This window comes from Salvelinus alpinus, chromosome 4, assembly GCF_045679555.1.
Source record: "Salvelinus alpinus chromosome 4, SLU_Salpinus.1, whole genome shotgun sequence".
Lineage (NCBI taxonomy): Eukaryota > Metazoa > Chordata > Actinopteri > Salmoniformes > Salmonidae > Salvelinus > Salvelinus alpinus.
The window spans coordinates 41,647,894-41,669,968 of NC_092089.1; the positions used below are offsets into that span (position 1 = coordinate 41,647,894).

The following is a 22,075-nucleotide window of genomic DNA, read 5'->3' on the forward strand; positions in this document are numbered from 1 at the left end:
GGTCAAGGATCGACTCAGACGAGGAGTGTAAGTTTAACAATCAGCAGTTTATTCAGAGTAAATATATTTGGTACTGCGCATGCGGGGCTCCGTCTTAGAACTCCGAGTGAGCTGAAAGAGGAGACCCCTAAAACAGGTTGATTACAGATTATATACAGTACAGAAAGTAGGTTGATTCTTTGAAGTCCTGGTCCTCTGGTTGGCTCTGGTCCGGGCGTAGTCCATGCTTATTGGTCCACCATTGTTGTTGAAGAATGTCCCTTGCTTAATGTCTGTTTTGAATTTCCCAACTGCCGTGTGTGCACAATGTTGATAAGCTTAGGATCCCTAGAAGCTCTATTAGGTATTAATGCGGTGTGTGTGGTTCTCTGTGTTTGAGTGTGAATGTGCGTGGGTGGGGTGTGTGTGTCTGTGTGTCTTCCAGGCATCAGCAGATATGTCATCACAAGATGAAGTCCCTTAGACCTCTGCGGTTGACCCAGTTCCTGTTTTCTTGGCTGTATGTGGAAACATTAGTATGGCATGCCAGAAGCAGGTTGTGCAACATACTGCAAACACACTTGTAATATAAGTTCATTCGCTTTGCCTTTTGTTACTAAAGGCTAATGCATAGATATAAAGGCCTATCTTGGCTTCAAGCATATATGAGCATAAAAGTTTTTCTTACACTTGCTTGTGGCAATCGAATCCGGTGTTTACCGACAATAGTCGAGCGGCTCCGACCGAGAGCAAAAGCCGACATATTCTGAGCATCTTCAAATGTTCAGCCCCAGTCGTCAAGTGCTGCTCTTGGGGGGCGAGGTTGAGAGGGAGGGTGACGCCAAGAAGAGAGAGAAATACGTGCATCAATAGGCTAGGCTACATATTTCTTCAATAATCCCGTTATAACGTTGCCTACTCTGTCAATACGGAGGAGATAGTGTGAATTTAGAGGTGAGTGAGCTAAGGGGATAATTATTTTTTACGTGTGGTGGATGTGATGAGATTCTTCAAATAAATTCGCCGCCTGGTGCGTGACGGGTTAAATTCTGCAGTTTTTGGTGAGATGCTCGTGAGGGTGTCTGTTGGCTTTCCTGCATATTGAGATGTTATGTTAATAGCCGATTATTATCCGATAAGGGCTTTATTTGATGAAAACAGGGCGTGCTTGTTCCGGAGAAGATGAAAGGTGAGACAATTGTGATTAGGTTTTCACGTTTATTGGGAGGAACGATTAAACAGACTATGCGCTTCATCGGGATGGTGGTATGATGGGACACGCATTCAATAATGCATTACCATGCTAATTTCACAGTCTGCTCTACAGAATGACACACAAGGGGTTAATCATTAGGCTACACAGGTTGGATAGGCTAGTACCGGTCCAATGCCTATCCCTATTTATGACCATTTAGATTAGGCCTATAGCCTAATGTAAGACATTGCTTCAGAATTTGAGCCATAGCCTATGATAAGAAAAAATCTCTGAAACAATGTAGCCTAACAGGGTTATGCAGTAGGCTATATTATTTGAAATATCCCTGAATAATCCCATCATGGAATGCAATATGTCGCCTTAATTCGCAGTACCTGTTACTTCATGTAGAGATGAATTGTATGACTCAGTTTGGTCCTGTAAGATTATTAATGCATAATCCACATCTAATCAATGCAAATGAGTAGACTACGGATCCTGGCTCTAATCAGTATATCTTAATATGTAGGACTATTTTTTTTAAATAAAATTGTTTAGCCTATACTGAATCCTTTATTTTTAAAGCATCCATCCATTATAAATTGAATGATGTGCTCCTGCAGCCTGTACCGGCGCGCTGCGGACTCCGGTGCTGTGCAGTGTCGCCCCCGCCGCTTATATGTTGATGACATATGGTGGCCTGAGTCTGCGCTGCCTGCATGTTACATTTGCCAACAGTTCAGGTACATGGCAGTATAGTACAGTACAGTGTGCGCGCTGGTCATCAGTCATCACCCGATCCCTGTTCAAGGATGGCCTTGGCCTGTATGTTACTGCTATTCAAGCCTTTATATGCTCTGAGGTTTATCTGTTGGGATTTTATGAACACGTGTTTGTCTTGTACACAAGACACTTTAATCAAAAGATGTGGGAATATTCACATGTCTTGTTACTGTTGGGATGTTCTGGTTAAGATAGAAACACGTTACACACCTATTTGTTTTTCCTCTCTGTCTCTAATTTGGCACATATATATTTTTATTGGAAGACTGTAAACTGGAAGTGATGCTGATTGATGTATTGCTTGCGCCTGTAGTGGCCTATTTTCAACTGTCACAATTAGGAAATGATGAAGCTACATGTAATCTGTGAGTTGTCTTTCTATGTCCTCACTTGAAAGACAATGATTAGTTGAGGAAGAGGACATTTACTGTAGCACTCTTCCCCCTCATGACCTCTGATCTGACAAGATCTGACAGGTGAATGCAATATGGTGGAAACCTGTCCACTCCTTTCATATATAAGAGAAAGAGCGAGACTGACGGAGAGTGATTGAGAGAAAGAGAGATAGAGAGAAATACACAGAGAGAGAGGGGGAGAAAGAGAAATAGAGGGAGATAGCGACATGGACCTAGACAGAGAGAGAGATAGAGATAATATTTTTTAGAGTACTTAAAGAAGGGAAGGCGGTGGATAAATGAAGTGTCAGTCTATGTCTGTGTGATATGAGACCTCATCCATCATCCATTTTGATTTACACAACACTTCCAGGCAGGCAGCCCAGGGCTGCATCTCAACAGTCTAAAGTGGCTTCTTCCCCTTGTCTCCTTTCCTTTATCCGTCTCCTTGCCACAGGATGGATACAAGCAATATGGTTGATGGGTATTGTTGGGAATCTGCTTTCACCTATCAAGTAGTTTTACACTCATCAGAACAGATGAAGGAAAGGAGACAAGGAGTGGAAGCCTCTTAAGACTATTGAGATGCACCCATTGTCATTTGAACTATCCAGAAAGCCATGACCTCCAGTAAAACACCTGAAGTAAACATTCAGCCTGTGTACTGGTCTGTTGTTCTGTTACCTTTTGCTTTTCTGACACTTCATGATTTAAGATTGTATTTTCTGGTGAGGGAGGAGAGGAGGGAAAGAGGGAGAGAGGAAGTGAATATTGGTCATGTGTGTTTGTGCCTACGGGATTTATGGACAAGCGTGTGTGTGTGTCTTGTATTGTATCTAATGTGTGTGTGTGTGTGTGTGTTTGGGGTGTGCATTTCCTTGCAGCCTGACTGGATACTTTGCCTTCACTACAGTGACAGAAGTATTAGGGGATAGATGCACTGACCGCTGGGGTTATGTAAGCCAAGGAGAATGAAGGAAACGATGTGAAGGTGAGGGAATGAAGGACAGACAGACAGAGACATCTTTGTGGGGTTCATGCATCTGCAGTCATTGAAGGCTTTTCCGCCTCTTTAAAGGAGCTCAACAAAGGCCTGTCTGTACCTCCTCCTCTCCCTTCTCAGTGACCAGAGACTCAGAGGGTACGTCCCAAATGGCATCCTATTCTCTATATTAGTGCCTTACTTTTGATCAGACCCGTATGGACCCTGGTCAATAGTAGTGGACTACATAGTGAATAGGGTGCCATTTGGAACAAATCCCACATCTCAGATGAAGACAGACACAGTCTTTGAGTTCAGAGTGGGATGCTGCTGGAGCTGAGATTATATAAGATAAGAAGGAGGAGAGGGTGAAAGGGGGCATGAGAGGAGAAAGAGAGAGAGAGAGGAAGAGAAAGACAGGGAGGGAGAGAAGGGGAGAAAATAAGAAAGAGAGGGAAGGACAGAGGAGGCATAGCAGAAATGGAATGGGAAATAAAGAGAGAGAAGGCAGAGAGAGAAGAGAGGGATAGAGAGAGTGGCATGAGGCAGAACAGGAAATAGAATGAGAAAAGATAGAAGGACAGAAAGCAGGAGAGGAGAGAAAGTAACAGCTGAGTCAGACAGAAAAAAAGAGAGAAAGGGAAAAATTGGAAGATAGATGAGAAGATGATGCAGGGAAGGAAAGAGGATAAGAGATGTGGGAAGAAACAGAGAGAAAAAGGGAGGCAGGAAAATAAAATAAAGAGAGGGTGGCAGTAAAAACTGGGGAAGGAAGAGAGAGGGACAGATAGAGAGGGACAGATAGAGAGGGACTGGGGAAGGAAGAGAGAGTGACAGATAGAGGGGGACAGATAGAGAGGGACTGTGGAAGGAAGAGAGAGTGACAGATAGAGAGGGACTGGGGAAGGAAGAGAGAGTGACAGATAGAGAGGGACTGATAGAGAGGGACTGGGGAAGGAAGAGAGAGTGACAGGTAGAGCAGTCTAGGTGAATAGGTGACAGAAAGAGAGAGATACAGAAAGAGGAAGGGAGGAAAAGAGGGAGGGAGGGAGTGAAGGATAGCAGATGGCCCAGTCCGGCAGCCCATGGTTAAAAGCCCAAAGGAGAGGAGGCATGTGTGTGTGTGTGTGTGTGTGTGTGTGTGTGTGTGTGTGTGTGTGTGTGTGTGTGTGTGTGTGTGTGTGTGTGTGTGTGTGTGTGTGTGTGTGTGTGTGTGTGTGTGTGTGTGCGTGTGTGCGTGTGTGCGTGTGTGTGTGTGTAAACCCAGTGAGGCGAGCACCAGGGTGTTGTTTCCTTTACAAAAAAACATGTCAAATTTGTCCTAAAACCACGTCTGACTCACATGTCTGCGTTTTGATTTGTTCACATGTAAAAAATGTATGTGAAATGTCACACGTGTTTGAAAACTATGTGAATGTTTTTATTTTACATGTGACACCTTTCACGTGATTCGTTTATACCCGTGTTCACACGTGTCCATAAACCACCTGTTTTATCACGTGTTCCTTTCACATGTGATTTTTTTGTTTTTTTGTAAGGTTTCTGGCCCCAAACGATTCCAAAAACTATTTTTTCCTCCTTAAATGGAGTAGAAGATCTTGGATTATCTGCTTCACAGGTCCTCTAAAAACAACAGCGCAGATACATTCCCCTTATGTGCTGTAGTAACACAAAGATGAACATGTTTCACACGCCTGTGTTCACACATTATGATATAACATCACATCAAATCAAATCCAATGTTATTAGTCACATGCGCCGAATAGAACAGATGTAGACCTTACAGTGAAATGTTTACTTACAAGCCCTTAACCAACAATGCAGTTTTAAGAAAAGACATGTTCTTATTACCATGTAATTCTTCAGTAATAAGAACACAGCAAGGTGTTCCCAACGTCATGTCCCAGGCAGAATCAACCTATACAGACAGAACATGGCTGTACCAAGGGGTCACAACTGATGTGTGGTTGTTGCTGGTGTTGTCTGAGGGACCCTCTCCTGTCTTTTGTTTCAGATGTAATCAAATGACTGTGCTTTCAAGCTATGATAGTGGCTCAGCTCTCTGCCCAGTGCAGGGTGTAAGAGGCTGGGAGAGAGAGAAACAGAGAGACAGAGAGAGAAACAGAGAGAGGAGACAATTGGATAAGAGTGTCTCGTAGCAGAGAGAGATGGTGGTGGTGGAATTATGACATTATCACATGCTAATTGTCCTCATTAACAAATGAGAGCAGCAGGCTTTCTGCTCCTGCCAACAGATCGGGTCTCTGCAGATGGCTTAATGCTTCCTGCTTTGTACACACATTCTCTCTCTATCTATCTCTCTCTTTCACACACACACACGCACGCACGCAAGCACACACGTGCGCGTGCGCGCGCACACACACACACACACACACACACACACACACACACACACACACACACACACACACACACACACACACACACACACACACACACACACACACACACACACACACACACACACTACCAACAGTTCAGGCCTGCTATCTCCTTTCATTTCTAGCGTTCAGGATCGCAGTGTCTTACACTCCCGATGAAGCATCCTGTTGCAGAATGGTTGCTGAGAGGGTGAACGCTTTGCTGCTTAATCTCAGCACCTCAATGGCCCTACAGAGTGGAAAGAGCAGCTGTCCAGAAAGTGTTGCAAAGCACTGCAAAACTTACATCCTAAACGCAGGACTATCAATAAATACAGCTACAGGCCTGCACTCAGGGGAACTAGGTAAATCTGCCGCTACAGATGTAGGATCTTCATTTGATCACCCTGTTGCATGATAACTTTCCTTCTATGCAAGACATTTAAAATGTGTAGTATATTTGAGGTTTTAAAGGGATTCTGAAGTTTGTAATTTCCACTTTGAAATTTCAGACTTGATTTTCACTTTCGAAAAATGTATGAACCCCTACAAAAAATGTCCATTAATTATAATCCACAAAATAATTCACATTTCATGTTGCTGCAGGATTATTTTCCAGCTGTAGAAAACTGGCTGAAATTAAGATCCTACATCTGTATATTCAGGTTTTAAATTCTCTTGTCTGTCAAACCCTCTAGTCTCTACAAATGAAGAGGACAGAACAGAAAAGCCCTGACTAGTACTTCCCTTGATGTGTCTCATCTGTAGTCGCACCTCACCCAGAGGCTGCTCAGATCATCATAACCCTCTCAATGCTCCAATTCATCAGAATTCTCCCACTCAGCACATTTTTACACACACACACACACACACACACACACACACACACACACACACACACACACACACACACACACACACACACACACACACACACACACACACACACACACACACACACACACACACACACACACACGCACGCATGTGAGCACACAGACAAATACACACACACACACACTTCCCTCTTCTCAAGGTCCTGAGGAAGGAAAGGGTGGATCTCTGTTTGAAACCCAGCCAAGCAATTACCCTGACCCCCCCCCCCAGTCCCAATTACCATTCATTATTCGCAGGCTGTTTTAATTCAGGCATGTTCACTGACACCTAATCAATATACCAATCCCTGTCTGGGATCCAGTGGGAGCCTATGGCGTCCTTGGGTGTATTATCCAGGAACCAAACAGACACAAACAGGCCAAAACGGGAAGGACTAACCTGAACTTGTCCAATAAGAAACACTCCTTTTCTTTGCTAAACTTTTCTGTTGCAAAACATTTTGCTACGGTTTGCTATGGTGAGCACTAATGAATACACCCCTAGTTTAAAAACTCAAACAAGCTCCAATGTGCCTTTAAAAGGTAGGGATTATGAAAAAGAATAGGTTATTGTTGTTGTTGTTTTTGTTGTTGCAATAAGTTCATGTATATTTCAATCTTAAAGCCCCACTTGCTTGCAGCATGGTAGTGTAAATCAACTATTGAATTGAATTGGGAACTATTTGCTGATTTGGTGGATTGCTTTCATGATGGAAGGGGGGAAAGATGTATTTTTTCAAAGATATCAGAGGAACACGCACGCACGCACGCACACACACACACACACACACACACACACACACACACACACACACACACACACACACACACACACACACACACACACACACACACACACACACACACACACACACACACACACACACAAACACACACAAACACACACACACACACACACACTGCATTCACTCCTCTGGTGAAGTCAGACAACCTAAGTGATCCAAAGGACATCCTCTCTGCTCCACTTCATGCGATGATGTCACCATGAGATGATGTCACCACCACAACATTCTATCATTATCTATGAATTAGCTAAGAGAGCACCTCCCTCACCCTCACCCACACTCTCACCCACACCCAGCCAAACACAATCAGATGGAGACACAGAAAGAACAACTGAGGGAGGAGAAGAGGATGTAGAGGTGATAGAGGGACAGAGAGAGAGAGATAGATGGAGTGGCATTCTATTCTAATGTGCCACTTATCAAACACCATTTTTGTTTATACTCTATCTTTCCTTTATCTTATATTCCCTTCATCTCTCCTTCCTTCCAGAGCTAGGAGATCTGATGAAGATGAAGACAGTCAGTGTGGTGGTGGTGCTGAGCTTGCTGCTCTGCTCAGGTACGTCGTGTCCAGAGCAGTGTGGGTGTGTCCAGAGTACTGTGTGTCCAGATAAGTGTGTGTCCAGAGTAGTGTGTGTGTCCAGATAAGTATGTGTGTGTCCAGAGTAGTGTGTGTGTCCAGAGTAGTGTGTGTTTCCAGAGTAGTGTGTGTGTCCAGAGTAGTGTGTGTGTCCAGAGTAGTGTGTGTGTCCAGAGTAGTAATGTGTCCAAAACAGTGTGTGTGTCCAGAACAGTGTGTGTGTCCAGAGTAGTGTGTGTGTCCAGAACAGTGTGTGTGTCCAGAACAGTGTGTGTGTCCAGAACAATGTGTGTGTCCAGAGTAGTGTGTATGTGTCCAGAGTAGTGTGTGTTTCCAGAACAGTGTGTGTGTCCAGATCAGTGTGTGTGTGTCCAGAGTAGTGTGTGTGTACAGAGTAGTGTGTGTGTCCAGAGTAGTGTGTGTATCCAGAGTAGTGTGTGTGTGTCCAGAGTAGTGTGTGTGTCCAGAGTAGTGTGTGTGTGTATAGTTATCGGTCATATATCTAACATATTTGATGAATTACATTTCTATGCATAATTATGAAATAACACCAACCTCTTTTCTCTTTGTCCGTAGCTCTGTCGGCCCCTTTGAAAGGTAAGCATCCCTGCCATCTGTTATCAATGCATCATTAGTTATGATATAGTACTAGGTTTTGTGATGCATTTCTGTGGAAATGTTAAACATACCCTCCCACCACCTCCCAGGTAAAGAAGACTCCCAGAAGACCATGTTCTTTGGGGAGGACTTCCATCTGCAGCTGCCCTCCCTGGCTGCAGAGGTTTTGTTCCAGTCCAGTAATGCCAAGGCGGGGGCTGAGGTGGTCCTGATGCGGGGTGGGTCCGTGGTCGGTAACCGTGCCAAGCTCAACAGTCAGCTCAGTCACCTGATCCTAGCGAACGTGGGCGAGGTGGACGAGGGGACGTACTCGGTGAAGAACAACGAACAGCCGGAAGAGGTCCGACGCATCACACTCATCGTCAGAGGTATGGGGTCTGAGTGTGTGTGTTGGAAGTAGGAAAGTTGCTCTCTGGGAGGAAGGTTGGAAGAAGGAAAGTTGCTCTCTGGGAGGAAGGTTGGAAGTAGGAAAGTTGCTCTCTGGGAGGAAGGTTGGAAGTAGGAAAGTTGCTCTCTGGAAGGAAGGTTGGAAGTAGGAAAGTTGCTCTCTGGGAGGAATGTTGGAAGTAGGAAAGTTGCTATCTGGGAGGAAGGTTGTAAGTAGGAAAGTTGCTCTCTGGGAGGAAGGTTGGAAGTAGGAAAGTTGCTCTCTGGGACGAAGGTTGGAAGTAGGAAAGTTGCTCTCTAGGAGGAAGGTTGGAAGAAGGAAAGTTGCTCTCTGGGAGGAAGGTTGGAAGTAGGAAAGTTGCTCTCTGGGAGGAAGGTTGGAAGTAGGAAAGTTGCTCTCTGGGAGGAAGGTTGGAAGAAGGAAAGTTGCTCTCTGGGAGGAAGGTTGGAAGTAGGAAAGTTGCTCTCTGGGAGGAAGGTTCGAAGTAGGAAAGTTGCTCTCTGGGAGGAAGGTTGGAAGTAGGAAAGTTGCTCTCTGGGAGGAAGGTTGGAAGTAGGAAAGTTGCTCTCTGGGAGGAAGGTTGGAAGTAGGAAAGTTGCTCTCTGGGAGGAAGGTTGGAAGTAGGAAAGTTGCTCTCTGGGAGGAAGGTTGGAAGTAGGAAAGTTGCTCTCTGGGAGGAAGGTTGGAAGTAGGAAAGTTGCTCTCTGGGAGGAATGTTGGAAGTAGGAAAGTTGCTCTCTGGGAGGAAGGTTGGAAGTAGGAAAGTTGCTCTCTGGGAGGAAGGTTGGAAGTAGGAAAGTTGCTCTCTGGGAGGAAGGTTGGAAGTAGGAAAGTTGCTCTCTGGGAGGAAGGTTGGAAGTAGGAAAGTTGCTCTCTGGGAGGAAGGTTGGAAGTAGGAAAGTTGCTCTCTGGGAGGAAGGTTGGAAGTAGGAAAGTTGCTCTCTGGGAGGAAGGTTGGAAGTAGGAAAGTTGCTCTCTGGGAGGAAGGTTGGAAGTAGGAAAGTTGCTCTCTGGGAGGAAGGTTGGAAGTAGGAAAGTTGCTCTCTGGGAGGAATGTTGGAAGTAGGAAAGTTGCTCTCTGGGAGGAAGGTTGGAAGTAGGAAAGTTGCTATCTGGGAGGAAGGTTGGAAGTAGGAAAGTTGCTCTCTGGGAGGAAGGTTGGAAGTAGGAAAGTTGCTCTCTGGGAGGAAGGTTGGAAGTAGGAAAGTTGCTCTCTGGGAGGAAGGTTGGAAATAGGAAAGTTGCTCTCTGGGAGGAAGGTTGGAAGTAGGAAAGTTGCTCTCTGGGAGGAATGCTGGAAGTAGGAAAGTTGCTCTCTGGGAGGAAGGTTGGAAGTAGGAAAGTTGCTCTCTGGGAGGAAGGTTGGAAGTAGGAAAGTTGCTCTCTGGGAGGAAGGTTGGAAGTAGGAAAGTTGCTCTCTGGGAGGAATGTTGGAAGTAGGAAAGTTGCTCTCTGGGAGGAAGGTTGGAAGTAGGAAAGTTGCTCTCTGGGAGGAAGGTTGGAAGTAGGAAAGTTGCTCTCTGGGAGGAAGGTTGGAAGTAGGAAAGTTGCTCTCTGGGAGGAAGGTTGGAAGTAGGAAAGTTGCTCTCTGGGAGGAAGGTTGGAAGTAGGAAAGTTGCTCTCTGGGAGGAAGGCTGGAAGTAGGAAAGTTGCTCTCTGGGAGGAAGGTTGGAAGTAGGAAAGTTGCTCTCTGGGAGGAAGGTTGGAAGTAGGAAAGTTGCTCTCTGGGAGGAAGGTTGGAAGTAGGAAAGTTGCTCTCTGGGAGGAAGGTTGGAAGTAGGAAAGTTGCTCTCTGGGAGGAAGGTTGGAAGTAGGAAAGTTGCTCTCTGGGAGGAAGGTTGGAAGTAGGAAAGTTGCTCTCTGGGAGGAAGGTTGGAAGTAGGAAAGTTGCTCTCTGGGAGGAAGGTTGGAAGTAGGAAAGTTGCTCTCTGGGAGGAAGGTTGGAAGTAGGAAAGTTGCTCTCTGGGAGGAAGGTTGAAAGTAGGAAAGTTGCTCTCTGGGAGGAAGGTTGGAAGTAGGAAAGTTGCTCTCTGGGAGGAAGGTTGGACGGTTGGAAGATCTTCATCGTCAGACACCATAGTTTGCATCCCCATGGGCCCTGGCTAAAAGTACTAAATAGGTAATAGGGTGCCATTTGGGATGCAGGCATACTGTGCTTTTTACATTGAGTTTTGGAGTCTTGGCTCAGTCTAAATCATTTGGACTAAATTGATACTGGTGCTCTCTCTCAAACATGCTGCCCTGCTACCGTGGTTGTGTGCACTTCAAACCATCTGTCCGTCTCAGTCTAGCTCAGTTCGGTCAACAGGCCAAGCCTTTTACAGCTACACATGAGCACTGCTGTATTAGTGTAGAACAGCCCTATTGGCTAGCACAGCAGCAATGTTCTGAACAGCACTAAGTATCTGACTGTAATGGGATGAGGAAGACCCAGTTTGTGTCCCAAATGGCACCCTAATCCCTATACAGTGCACTACTTTTGACCAGGGCCCATATAGGGGCTACCAAGTGGCGTTGCGGTCTAAGGCACTGCATCTCAGTGCAAGAGTCGTCACTGCAGTCCCTGGTTTGAATCGAGGCTGCATCACATCCGGCCGTGATTTGGAGTCCCATAGGGCGGCTCAGCGTCGTCCGGGTTTGGCCGGGGTAGGCCGTCATTGTAAATAAGAATTTGTTCTTAAATGACTTGCCTAGTTAAAATAAAATAAAAAGGTATTGGGAATAGTGTGCCGTTTGGGACACAGATACACACAGTCAGAGAGGAATGATGACTCGGTGATGCTGAGAAGACTGAGCTTTGCTCTGCATGGATTGGCGTTCCAGGCTGTCTATATTGCAGTCACACTGCACGCAACAACCAATGGTTTTATGCCACGTCATTGACTTTGCAGTCGTGCATCAGAATGCTATATCAGTTTATGCAGTTGCCTGATATCAAATGATGCAGTTAACTGTGTGGAGCTGGCTAGCTGTGTGGAGCTGGCTAGCTGTGTGGAGCTGGCTAGCTGTGTGGAGCTGGCTAGCTGTGTGGAGTTGGCTAGCTGTGTGGAGCCTTGACAGCGTCATATGGAGTTAACAGTGTGTGGAGAGGAGGTGTGTGTAGTTAACAGCATGTTGCATACACCAGGCAGTAATTATGCAGCTATTTAACCACCCCATCCGTCCGTTCATCCCTCCCATCCGTCCATCCCTGCTGTTTTTCTTCTATCTTTATCCTCCTTTTCTCTCTCTTGTTCTTCTCCTCTCTCTCATTCCTTTGTCTTCCCTTTCTGTTTCTCTCTCTCTGTTTCCTGATCTCTTGTCTCCCTCTCTTTCCCATTGTCCTCCCCTTTTATACCTTAATTTATTTCTCTTGCTCTCTGTATCTAACTGTCCCTGCCTCTCCCAACCCTTTCTCTGTCTTTTAGACTGTTCCAACGAGCAGAACATTAAGTATGGGGAGAACTACCACATCCAGCTGGCGGGGGTGGAGGCTCCCATCACCCTGGAGTATAGGCCCAGTGCTGTGGAGGCCAACCTGACCTCCAGGTACAGTTGTTTCTCTGTCAAAATGTAAACTTCTCTGATTTCCGCAAAGGAGGATTTACTGTCTCCCATCAACATTGATTATCACGATGTAGTGGTTATTGCGATAATATCACGGTATCGTGATATTGTGATACTATTGTGGCTGTCATGATAGTAGCATGGTTATCGCGATAACATTATCAATATGATAATTATCGTTACACCATCATTATATCATTATGTTATTCTGATCAGTATCATGACTGTTTTGATAGCAAGTTCTATTATGGTTCTCCATTAACCCTCCAGGCCGCCCCTGGTGCTGATGACCCGAGGAGGGCTCTCCAGAGACGGGTACCAGTGGCGCCTGAGTGTCAACGAGCACCGGATCACCCTCGACGCCGTGACAGGCGCCGATGAGGGAAGCTACACCGTCAGAGACACTAACCTGAAGATCATGAGGAAGGTCTGCCTAAATGTCAAAGGTACATTTGTTTTCATCCTCCCTCTACCTTCTGTGGCCAAGCTTTACCTTGGCTTTTCTATCTTTTTCCCAACCTGCTGCAAGTTCGCTGTAATGTTAGTCATCAATGGGTTTAAAGGTGTAATCCGTAGTAGGGGATCAGCACCACTGTCCGCCCCACTGCTGTTGTTATTGTATTTGTTTTGTTTGGCGAAGCAGAGGTGAGGAGCGCCGCACAACCTGGTAAAACAATTGCAGTACACATTCTGCTCTTCTATCGCGCGTGCAATAATGTCAGAGGGGGAAAAACAATGTTTGTTGTTTGCAGTAAATTCTTCTTTGTGAACAGACGTGGCAGTTTCACCATTAAGAATTCCAGCTTTAAATTGATGTTATTTTATGAAGTGAGTTATCTATTTTGCGTATTGTGTTCCTAAATGTTTTGTTTGTTAAATGCCCCCTCTCACTTTCCCCCCTCTCTCTCTCTCTCTCTCTCTCTCTCTCTCTCTCTCTCTCTCTCTCTCTCTCTCTCTCTCTCTCTCTCTCTCTGTCTCTGTCTCTGTCTCTGTCTCTGTCTCTGTCTCTCTCTCTCTCTCTCTCTCTGTCTCTGTCTCTCTCTGTCTCTGTCTCTGTCTCTGTCTCTGTCTCTCTCTCTCTCTGTCTCTCAGAACACCAGAACTTTGTGAAGCTGCCGTACGCTGGCACCCTGAAGATCAACCTGATTCTGAATGCCTCCATGGTGCGTCTGTTCTACACGCCCGACTACGACTTAAAAACCAGACAGATCCTGGACGGGGGACAGTTAACGGTACTGGAACGGCTGATTTAAAATCACTCAAATACTACCCTAATCCTACTCCCTATAGCGCACTGTGGGGTGGTAATAATACATCATCACTTATATATGCTTATGAGAAGTCTTATAATGCATTATACCTGTTGGCTTGAAGTAAAGTGTTACCAAACATTTATATCCAAGTGATTTACTTTTATTTGCCAATAATAAAAATTGTCTTACAATGTTGAAGTCAAGTGATTGAACTTTTGAACCTACCATGGCTCTTGGTTGATGATAGGTGCCAGCGGACCTGGATCTGGTGGGGCGGATCTCTCTGGATTCATCTGTGGTTATTCTGGACCAGGTCAAGGCCAGCGACGTCGGACAGTTCAAGGTCACAGACATACTGGGGTTTCCTGTGTCCAACGTCTACCTGGAAGTGGATGGTGAGGAGAGGGGGATGAAGGGAGGAGAGGAGAACAGAGGAGAGGAGTAGGGAGGAGAGAGGGATGGGAGGATGAAGGAGATGGAGAGGGGGATGGATGGGTGGAGTTGGCCAGTTAGTCTTACGTCTATCAGGCGGTGGAGGGTGAGGAGATGGGAGGGTCAGGGGTTGGAATGTTAATGATGTACTGATAAAACCCGGGAATAATTTATTAACATTATCTCTCCTTTCCTCCCTTCACCTCTTTCTCCTCTTGCCTGTCTCCTCCTTGCCCCCTCTCCTCTCTCCCACCTCTATCTCCCCTCCCCTTATCTCTCTCTCTTCTCTGTGTATCTCTCTCTTCTCCTCTTCTCCTCTGTCTCTCCCCTCTCCACTTCACCACACTCCCCCTCTATATTCTCTCCCTCCCCTCTTTCTCCCTTCTGCCTACTCTCCCTTCCCCTACCCTCTCTCCTCCAGCCTACAAGCTGCCCTCCCTCTACGTGGCAATCATAGCACTGGTGGGCTTCCTGGTTCTCCTGCTGTTGGTGTGTCTGCTGTCCTGCCTGGTCAAGCAGAAGAAGAGGGCTGCCAAGGCCAGAGCCATCGAGAAGATTGCCCAAAACGCAGGCAAGGAGGACGAGGGAGATGCCTTCAGACAGGTACCACACAGACACAGACAGAGACACTGGTGATGTCTCAAATGGCACCCTGTTCCCTATATGATGCTCAGTACTTGACATAACATGTATGTGTGGTTTCCAGGTTGTGAAGAACATTACTCAGTTTGAGGAGTCTATAGCCCAGTCCATCGACATCACAGAGAAGTCTCAGAGCACTGAGGTGGACATTAAAGTAAGTATTAGTGACACAGTGGTTATTTCTGTCGAGTTGAGGGAATATTGTCAAAATAGCTGTTAAAATCTCCTTGCTCATCCTCATCTTCTCTCCTGTCTTCACCCTGACCTCGACCCTCTGACCTCTGTGTGTTGACCGCAGGGTCTGGAGGTGTCATCCAAGGAGGTGGCATGTGGTAACCTGGAGACCAGTGACTCAGGGGTGGAGTTTAACACCACTGGCCTCCCATTGGACACTGACACTGACGTCCCCGACCAGATTCTAGAATCAGAGGCTGAGACTGAGAGTGTTGCCTTCGTCCCAGAAACCAAGCCAAGCCCACCCCCGGTTACCCCGGTTACCAAACCTAGCCCGGTTCCCAAGATCAACAAAATCCCTGAACCAGCTCCTGAACCAAAGTTGACCATAACCAAACCCGTTGAGACCAAACTCAGCCCAATCCCAAGCCCGGTCTCCAAGCAGGCTCCAAGCCCCATTGCCAAAACACCTGAACCAGCCAAAACTCCTGATTTTAAAACTCCTGAACTGAAAATACCTGAATTGAAAACACCTGAACCAACCAAAACTCCTGATTTGAAAACTCCTGATCCGAAAACACCTGAATTGAAAACACCTGAACCAGCCAAAACACCTATTGCTGTGTCTCCAAGCCCGGTGTCCCCTAAGCCAACCCCACCCCTGACCCCTGTCTCCAAACCAACTGTACCCCAACCATCAACCCCCGAACCCGCCAAGCTGGTGACACCAGCCCCCGAACTCCCCAAGTCGGTGACACCAACCCCAGAATCCTCCAAGCCTGTGACACCAACCCCGGAATCCCAAAAGCCTGTGACACCAATCCAGACTCCGACCCCAACCCCAATGCTGAGCCCTGAACCTGTTCCGACCACCAATGGCACACCCGAACCACCAGCACCTGAATCCAAACCTAATACTGCTCTGGCCCCAGTGGGTCTGATCGAAAGTCCTGTCGCCAAGGCAACCCCTCCTAAAACCCCTGAGGTGGAGGTGACCGCCCCAAGTAGTCCAGCCCTTGAGGCCAAAATGGACGCCCCAGCTGAGGACAACACCGCCACCACCGCAACCTGAGAACAGTCCCTGTACTCCTCCAAGGGAAACCCCACAGATCCATTATCCTATCCTCCTCCACCACTGTAGACAGACAATCGAACACCCCCCTTACCAAATAAGGAAGAAATCACTGCTACTATCGAGGCTGGGACTTAGATGTAACACTTGTAATGCTCGAACATGCTGTAGGTTGTTATGATAGCTAACTCACCTGTACCTAACGCTAACATTATCTTTGAGATACTTTTTTCAATTCACAGTATACTTTTCACAAGATAGGAAATATAAGCAAGCGAGTTCCATTTTGTCAGACGTTTTAGCTATTGTTTTTTCTTTTTTACATTTCTATGCCGCATACTCTTTTTTAGTATGTAAACTAGAGCATGACTGCCGGTCTGCCAACAAAATCAGTTGCAGAGTTTACAAGTAAAATGTTAAACCTAGCTACTTTAGATATTTTTTACATTCAGAGGTGTGCAGAATGGTTCCACACCCTTTTACATAGATATAGGAACAATAGAATGGCAAGTGAACATGACTCAATCTAATTCAACTACATCTATGACCACCTACTCCATTTGTGGAATGATAAAACCTTTGATGATGCCTGCTCTAATCTCAGCATGTGAAAAAACAGACCAAAACGGAAGCACGAACAGCTCGTAAATTTGCAACGGACATTTTTTTTATCTCATATGATGAAACCAATGACATGATTTAGCCCACCCAAGGACTTATAAAAGTGACTATGACATAACGTTCTCGTCAAACTGGATGAATTTAAATCAACTTTCTATCAAACTGGACTGGATTCCTTCAATCTCCTTGTGACATTCTCTATAAGTTTTCCTGAAACCTGGGAATCTGGAATTTTCCTGCTGGTCCTTTGCCGTCCTATAGAAACATCTAGAATGCTTGAATGATGAAACATCCTGATACAAAGGAGCATGGCATTATCCCAGCAACACCAACACCTGAATGCTGAACTCTAACATCAATACCTTCTGCTAAACTAAGTCTAACTTTTGTTTAAAATGGATGTCTTAACTTTTGTTTAAAATGGATGTCTCATGTGATTGCGCTCCCAACTACGTGAGAGACTGTATTGGTTAGAAGGTATTGGCCAACTCTGACTGACTGTCCCAGTGGACCTCTAGAATCAGTTTAATCCAAGAGTAAGAGCTTGTGATCCTTGACCTCACCCGAGGACCTGAAGACCCCAAGGACACACCTCAACACTTTAAGCAATCCCCAGTGAATCTTTGGAAATGTAGTGCTGATTGTTATTGTGCTGACTACAACTATGAGAGTGGGAGAGAGAGAAGAGGAGGGGTCTGGTGAGTGATGTCATTGGCTTAGTCCTAACATTTAAAAAAGGAATCCTCACTCCTCTATGTCCTTCTTTACTTCTGTCCTTCCTTCTGTCCTTCCTTCCTTCCTTCCTTCCTTCCTTCCTTCCTTCCTTCCTTCCTTCCTTCCTTCCTTCCTTCCTTCCTTCCTTCCTTCCTTCCTTCCTTCTGTACTCCCTCTTTTCCTTCCTCTCTTGCTTGCAGCAGATAGTGAAGTACAGTATTATGGCATGGTTTCATCTGGCCGATAGATGTAGTTTTACTGTAGGTCCTGCCCTCTTGACTTCTCATTTATAGATTATGGGTCAGCCTTTATACCCCATGATGACTTATAAAAGTACAGTATGAAAGTCTAGTCTTCCCTGAGATAATAGAACAGATCCATGTCAGACTATTCCTTGCCTACACACATCTACATGCGTTAGTCGTCTATGAGCTACATACTGGAGGCCTTGAGCCAACTGTAGATGTGCTCCACGGCTCTGATGCCTAGTATGGTGATCTCACAGTACAGTATACATGTAGTTCTGGTTATTTGCTCCAGCCTAAAACAGACACTTCACAAATAGGGTTAACCCACTAGCATCCATCCACAGTACTGGATATGATGTCAAGGCATGGGTTGATGTGTTCTAATAGCCTAACCTATTGCCATTAGTCTCTCTGACTGCCCTAAAAAGGTCCTGCGAGAACTTCACTAACGTAAACTCACTCATTTTGTACATCGCCTTGGTCCGTACAATTGACCTTATTTTAGCACCCCAAAAACGTAATACTTCCAGATCAACTGTAATGTCAATACCATTGTAAAGCACAATTTCTCCCCTTTCCAACAGAATCAATTACATGACCTCCACGCTGCCCGTTTCTGCATAATTCAAGAAGGCAATGAGCCCTGTCGGGTCTTTTTAAAAATGACGGGTGGGGAAGCGAAACTAATGCGTGATAGTGAGAAGGAGAGATGTGTGGGAAAATTGCTTTTTTTCACTCGATCTGTCCAACCTATCACCTTATCGCCTCTAAAATGTAAATAAAACACTATAAAGAGTTTATATAATGTGTCATTACATACCTATTTGAAGGTTTGTGTTGAATTTGAATCGGGTTTTTAGGGCGGTGCTAAAGTGATCTTCAGAAGTAAACAGCGGCTTTGAGAATGATGATCGCTTGCAGTGATGACGCAAAAAATTACTAGGTATCCCCCTTACCCCCGTCACTGTCCATTTCTTGTTTTTAAAGGATGAGAGAAGTGCTACACCTGGTGGAGAGAGATCGTAAGACAGAAATAGTAGCTTTATGCGTGCAGTACGTTACGGCATGACACGTCACGATGTAACGGAGGGTCCGTTTTTTCAACTTTTCTCCAATAATATAGAGCCATTACCATGTCGATCAATGCTTGAATAGAAACGATTTTGAAGTCAACACAGTCGCTACAGTCCCATTAGTTTTCTTTGCAGCCTCGTTTGAATGTTGCGGTTGCGCACATTTGTACGGAATGGGGTGAGTTTACGTTAACTATTAACTCACTGTACCACCATCTCCAGGACTGTGCCATGATGCCATCTGTCTTTAGTTGCTTGAAGCGATGTTGCTCTAGCCTAGATTTACAGTGCAATAAGACTTCGCTGGTGGTTAAAACTCCTGTAGCCGCTATGTGTTACAGGAGGAGGTGTGCAGATACATTTTGCTTGACAAAAGACATATCTCTACCTCAGTGTTTTAACTGACCGTCGTGACAGACACCATGAATGGTACATTGAGTTCAGTGGACTACATCTAAAAGCATTTAGGATTTTTAAGAGAAGCACAAATAGGAGTCGTGTTAAGTTCACCAACACATCAATCAGTTGTTGGAACACATAGAAAGTACATCCATCTTCAACTTCAAACGATGGCCTTTCTCTTTCTGAACACTTCCACAATTCTAAGACGTTTTTTAATGCTAAAATGAATATGAGAATAAAATTAAAGTTAAAAGCCATATGGTAAGATAGTGATATAGATGTTGATATGATTAGTACAGTATATGAATCATGATGAATACAGTATGAATACTCTAGTGTTTGAGGTGCCTAAATTCTTTGCTATATTGTCATTCAACTGATGTGATAAAAGGTCAATGATTATGTAAAATTCTACCACTGAAGAGATTTGGCCCCACTCTCAATCTCAATCTCGATCGCATTGCTCGTCAAAGTATGTTGTGTGGAGCCGTAACACCTATTTAGGCAATACTAAAAGCAGTGTTTAGCTGTTTCCACACACACACACACACACACACACACACACACACACACACACACACACACACACACACACACACACACACACACACACACACACACACACACACACACACAAACACTCCCTAATGACCCTGCTGACGAGGTTCAGCATTGTAAATATTGCATGTGTAAGGTTTAAAAAGTCTCCTCTCAAAGGTTGAATGTGTTTAGTGTATAGAATGATCGTTGTATTATACTTGATGATATAAAAAAGCTAATCTAATTTCTCACCTGTGCAAAGCCTACATGCTGATTATTGAATATACTGTATACACACAAACTAATCTTCACTAACTTAGAAAATACTAACTTGAACAACTGAAAAGGGTAAACACAACTGAATAAGTGCATATTTTTCCGTGTCACAGATCTTCGAATAGATCTCTAAAATATTTTGATTGGATTAACTTTTATTAGTACTATTTCAACCCTATGATGATAACACTGTATAACACCCTTACATAACTTATATATATATATATAAAAAATACAGAATTATCTATGTCACTTTAAAGATAAAGACGTTTATTGCAGCATGTCCACATGATCTCCTCAAAGACAGTATTATTATTATTCATATTTTTCTGCTTTTATTAAAGCCGTCTGTGTGTGTGTGGAGGATTGATCAGTCATAGTGTTATCTTCATCCTAACGTGTGTGTGTGTGTGTGTGTGTGTGTGTGTGTGTGTGTGTGTGTGTGTGTGTGTGTGTGTGTGTGTGTGTGTGTGTGTGTGTGTGTGTGTGTGTGTGTGTGTGTGTGTGTTTGTGTGTGTGTGTGTAATCGTACCTGTGTGTGTGTGTGTTGTGTGCATGCATGCGTGCGTGTGACACATCATTTTGTATCTGTGTCTAGGTATAAGACTCTAGCCTATGTGTGTGCAATGAGAAAAGAAAATCACAATTTCAGCTGTATGTCGACGTCACACATGCTTAGAAATGATTGTCCTCAATGATCTGCTTATCATCTAACATTTGTTTAGAAAACTATCTGTGTTTGTCCAGACTCAGAATGTGGTTAACATCACACAAACCTGCACCTCTGAGGTGCTCTACACGGGATGACTCTCATCTTTGATTTAGTGCCTCAAATATGAAATCAAATATTCAATGGCTAGTCAGCCTATATTCTATAAATACACTCCGAGGCACCGTTTGGTTTATATGATGTAGGGTGGTGTCAGACTAAACAGCGGTAAAGTACTATATGCAGACCTTTGCACCTTATAGGTCTACTGTACTGTATATAGAGACACAACATAGTCAGGAGATACTGAATATTGTAGTCAGGACAGGAAGTGTTTAATATAATGCACTTCGACACTCAGTCATGATTGGAAGAGTGATAAATTACCTAGTTGCTTGGTATTTCGTTGTCAGGGTTTATTTGAATGTGCATTAGCATGAGATGAATAACATCATATTGAAGTGTATTGTGTAACTTGGTGAGACAGTAACTGTTGTACATCTTGGGAATTCAGTGGCGCTGTTTGTATGTAAACAGCAGGTTGAATTCAAAATGGATGCCAAAGCCTCAAACAGTATTTGAGACCTAGCCCTCCTGAAGTGGAACTGAGATGTGCATGTGGATGAATTTGACATGTTTTATACCACTACTGTATTATAGCGCTTCCCAAATGAGGGGGTAATGTAACAAACCTACCCTTGGTAACCACATTACCAGCACCTCCTAGTGAGTCAACTCTATTTGGGATGGTTGGTTAGTGTCTGGGTCTTGGGACCAGAAGGTTGTGGGTTCAATTCCCCCCTGGCTGGGACAGACCCCCCCCAAATTCACTCCAGTGTTCTCATTGGCGTTCCTTGCACTATGTGAGTGATCTCTCTCTGCCCTGGTTCTGTCTGTTTACTCCTTCTGCTGACATGGCGTGTGTAGCGTTCTGCAGTCTGTTGATCTCCTCCCTTTTTTCACGACACACAGGCGTTTTGTAAAGGAAAGGTGTTATTTTCTTTATTTCATGTCTAAAAAAATATACGAAGAATAAACTAAAGATTATGAGAAAAAAATCTAGTGTCCTTTCCTTGTCATTGATTCTGTACTTTTCCAAAGCTTTGAATTTGTCATAATGTTATTAGGGTAGGCAGGCCATAACGTGTGTGCACTTAGATTTTCTCCTAGCCGTGTATAGTGTAACGCATCATACTAATGGCCATGCTCACTGAGGAAGCCTTGGTCTCTGTAAATGTAACGGTGTACAGGCCAAGATGGCCCCTCCCTTCAGGGATAGGGTCCAGAGACCGTTACTGGTCCCGTTAGAGTCTCCCCCCTGTGGACGTCCTCCCTGGCCACACCCACCCGCCATGCTATCTTGTGGCCCACCTCCATGTCAGTCATCTCAC

At 44.8% G+C, this 22,075-nt stretch overlaps 1 protein-coding gene across 3 annotated transcripts; it reads left to right on the forward strand.

Annotated features, from left to right (window-relative positions):
* Positions 1–8: 8 nt before the first annotated feature.
* LOC139573557 (uncharacterized) lies at positions 9–21,742 on the forward strand. 3 transcript variants are annotated; one of them, XM_071397152.1, is made up of 11 exons: positions 9–933; positions 7,887–7,955; positions 8,553–8,573; positions 8,684–8,962; positions 12,390–12,510; positions 12,799–12,974; positions 13,621–13,760; positions 14,029–14,176; positions 14,635–14,816; positions 14,920–15,009; positions 15,154–21,742. In XM_071397152.1, exons 2-11 carry the CDS (start codon positions 7,901–7,903, stop codon positions 16,099–16,101), a joined length of 2,160 nt encoding a protein of 719 aa, XP_071253253.1. In that variant the 5' UTR covers positions 9–933; positions 7,887–7,900; the 3' UTR covers positions 16,102–21,742. The 3 variants fall into 3 exon arrangements, with proteins under 3 accessions (XP_071253253.1, XP_071253251.1, XP_071253254.1); XM_071397150.1 differs by lacking the exon at positions 9–933 and adding an exon at positions 1,029–1,168; XM_071397153.1 differs by lacking the exon at positions 9–933 and adding an exon at positions 7,716–7,753.
* The last annotated feature ends 333 nt before the right edge of the window (positions 21,743–22,075 follow it).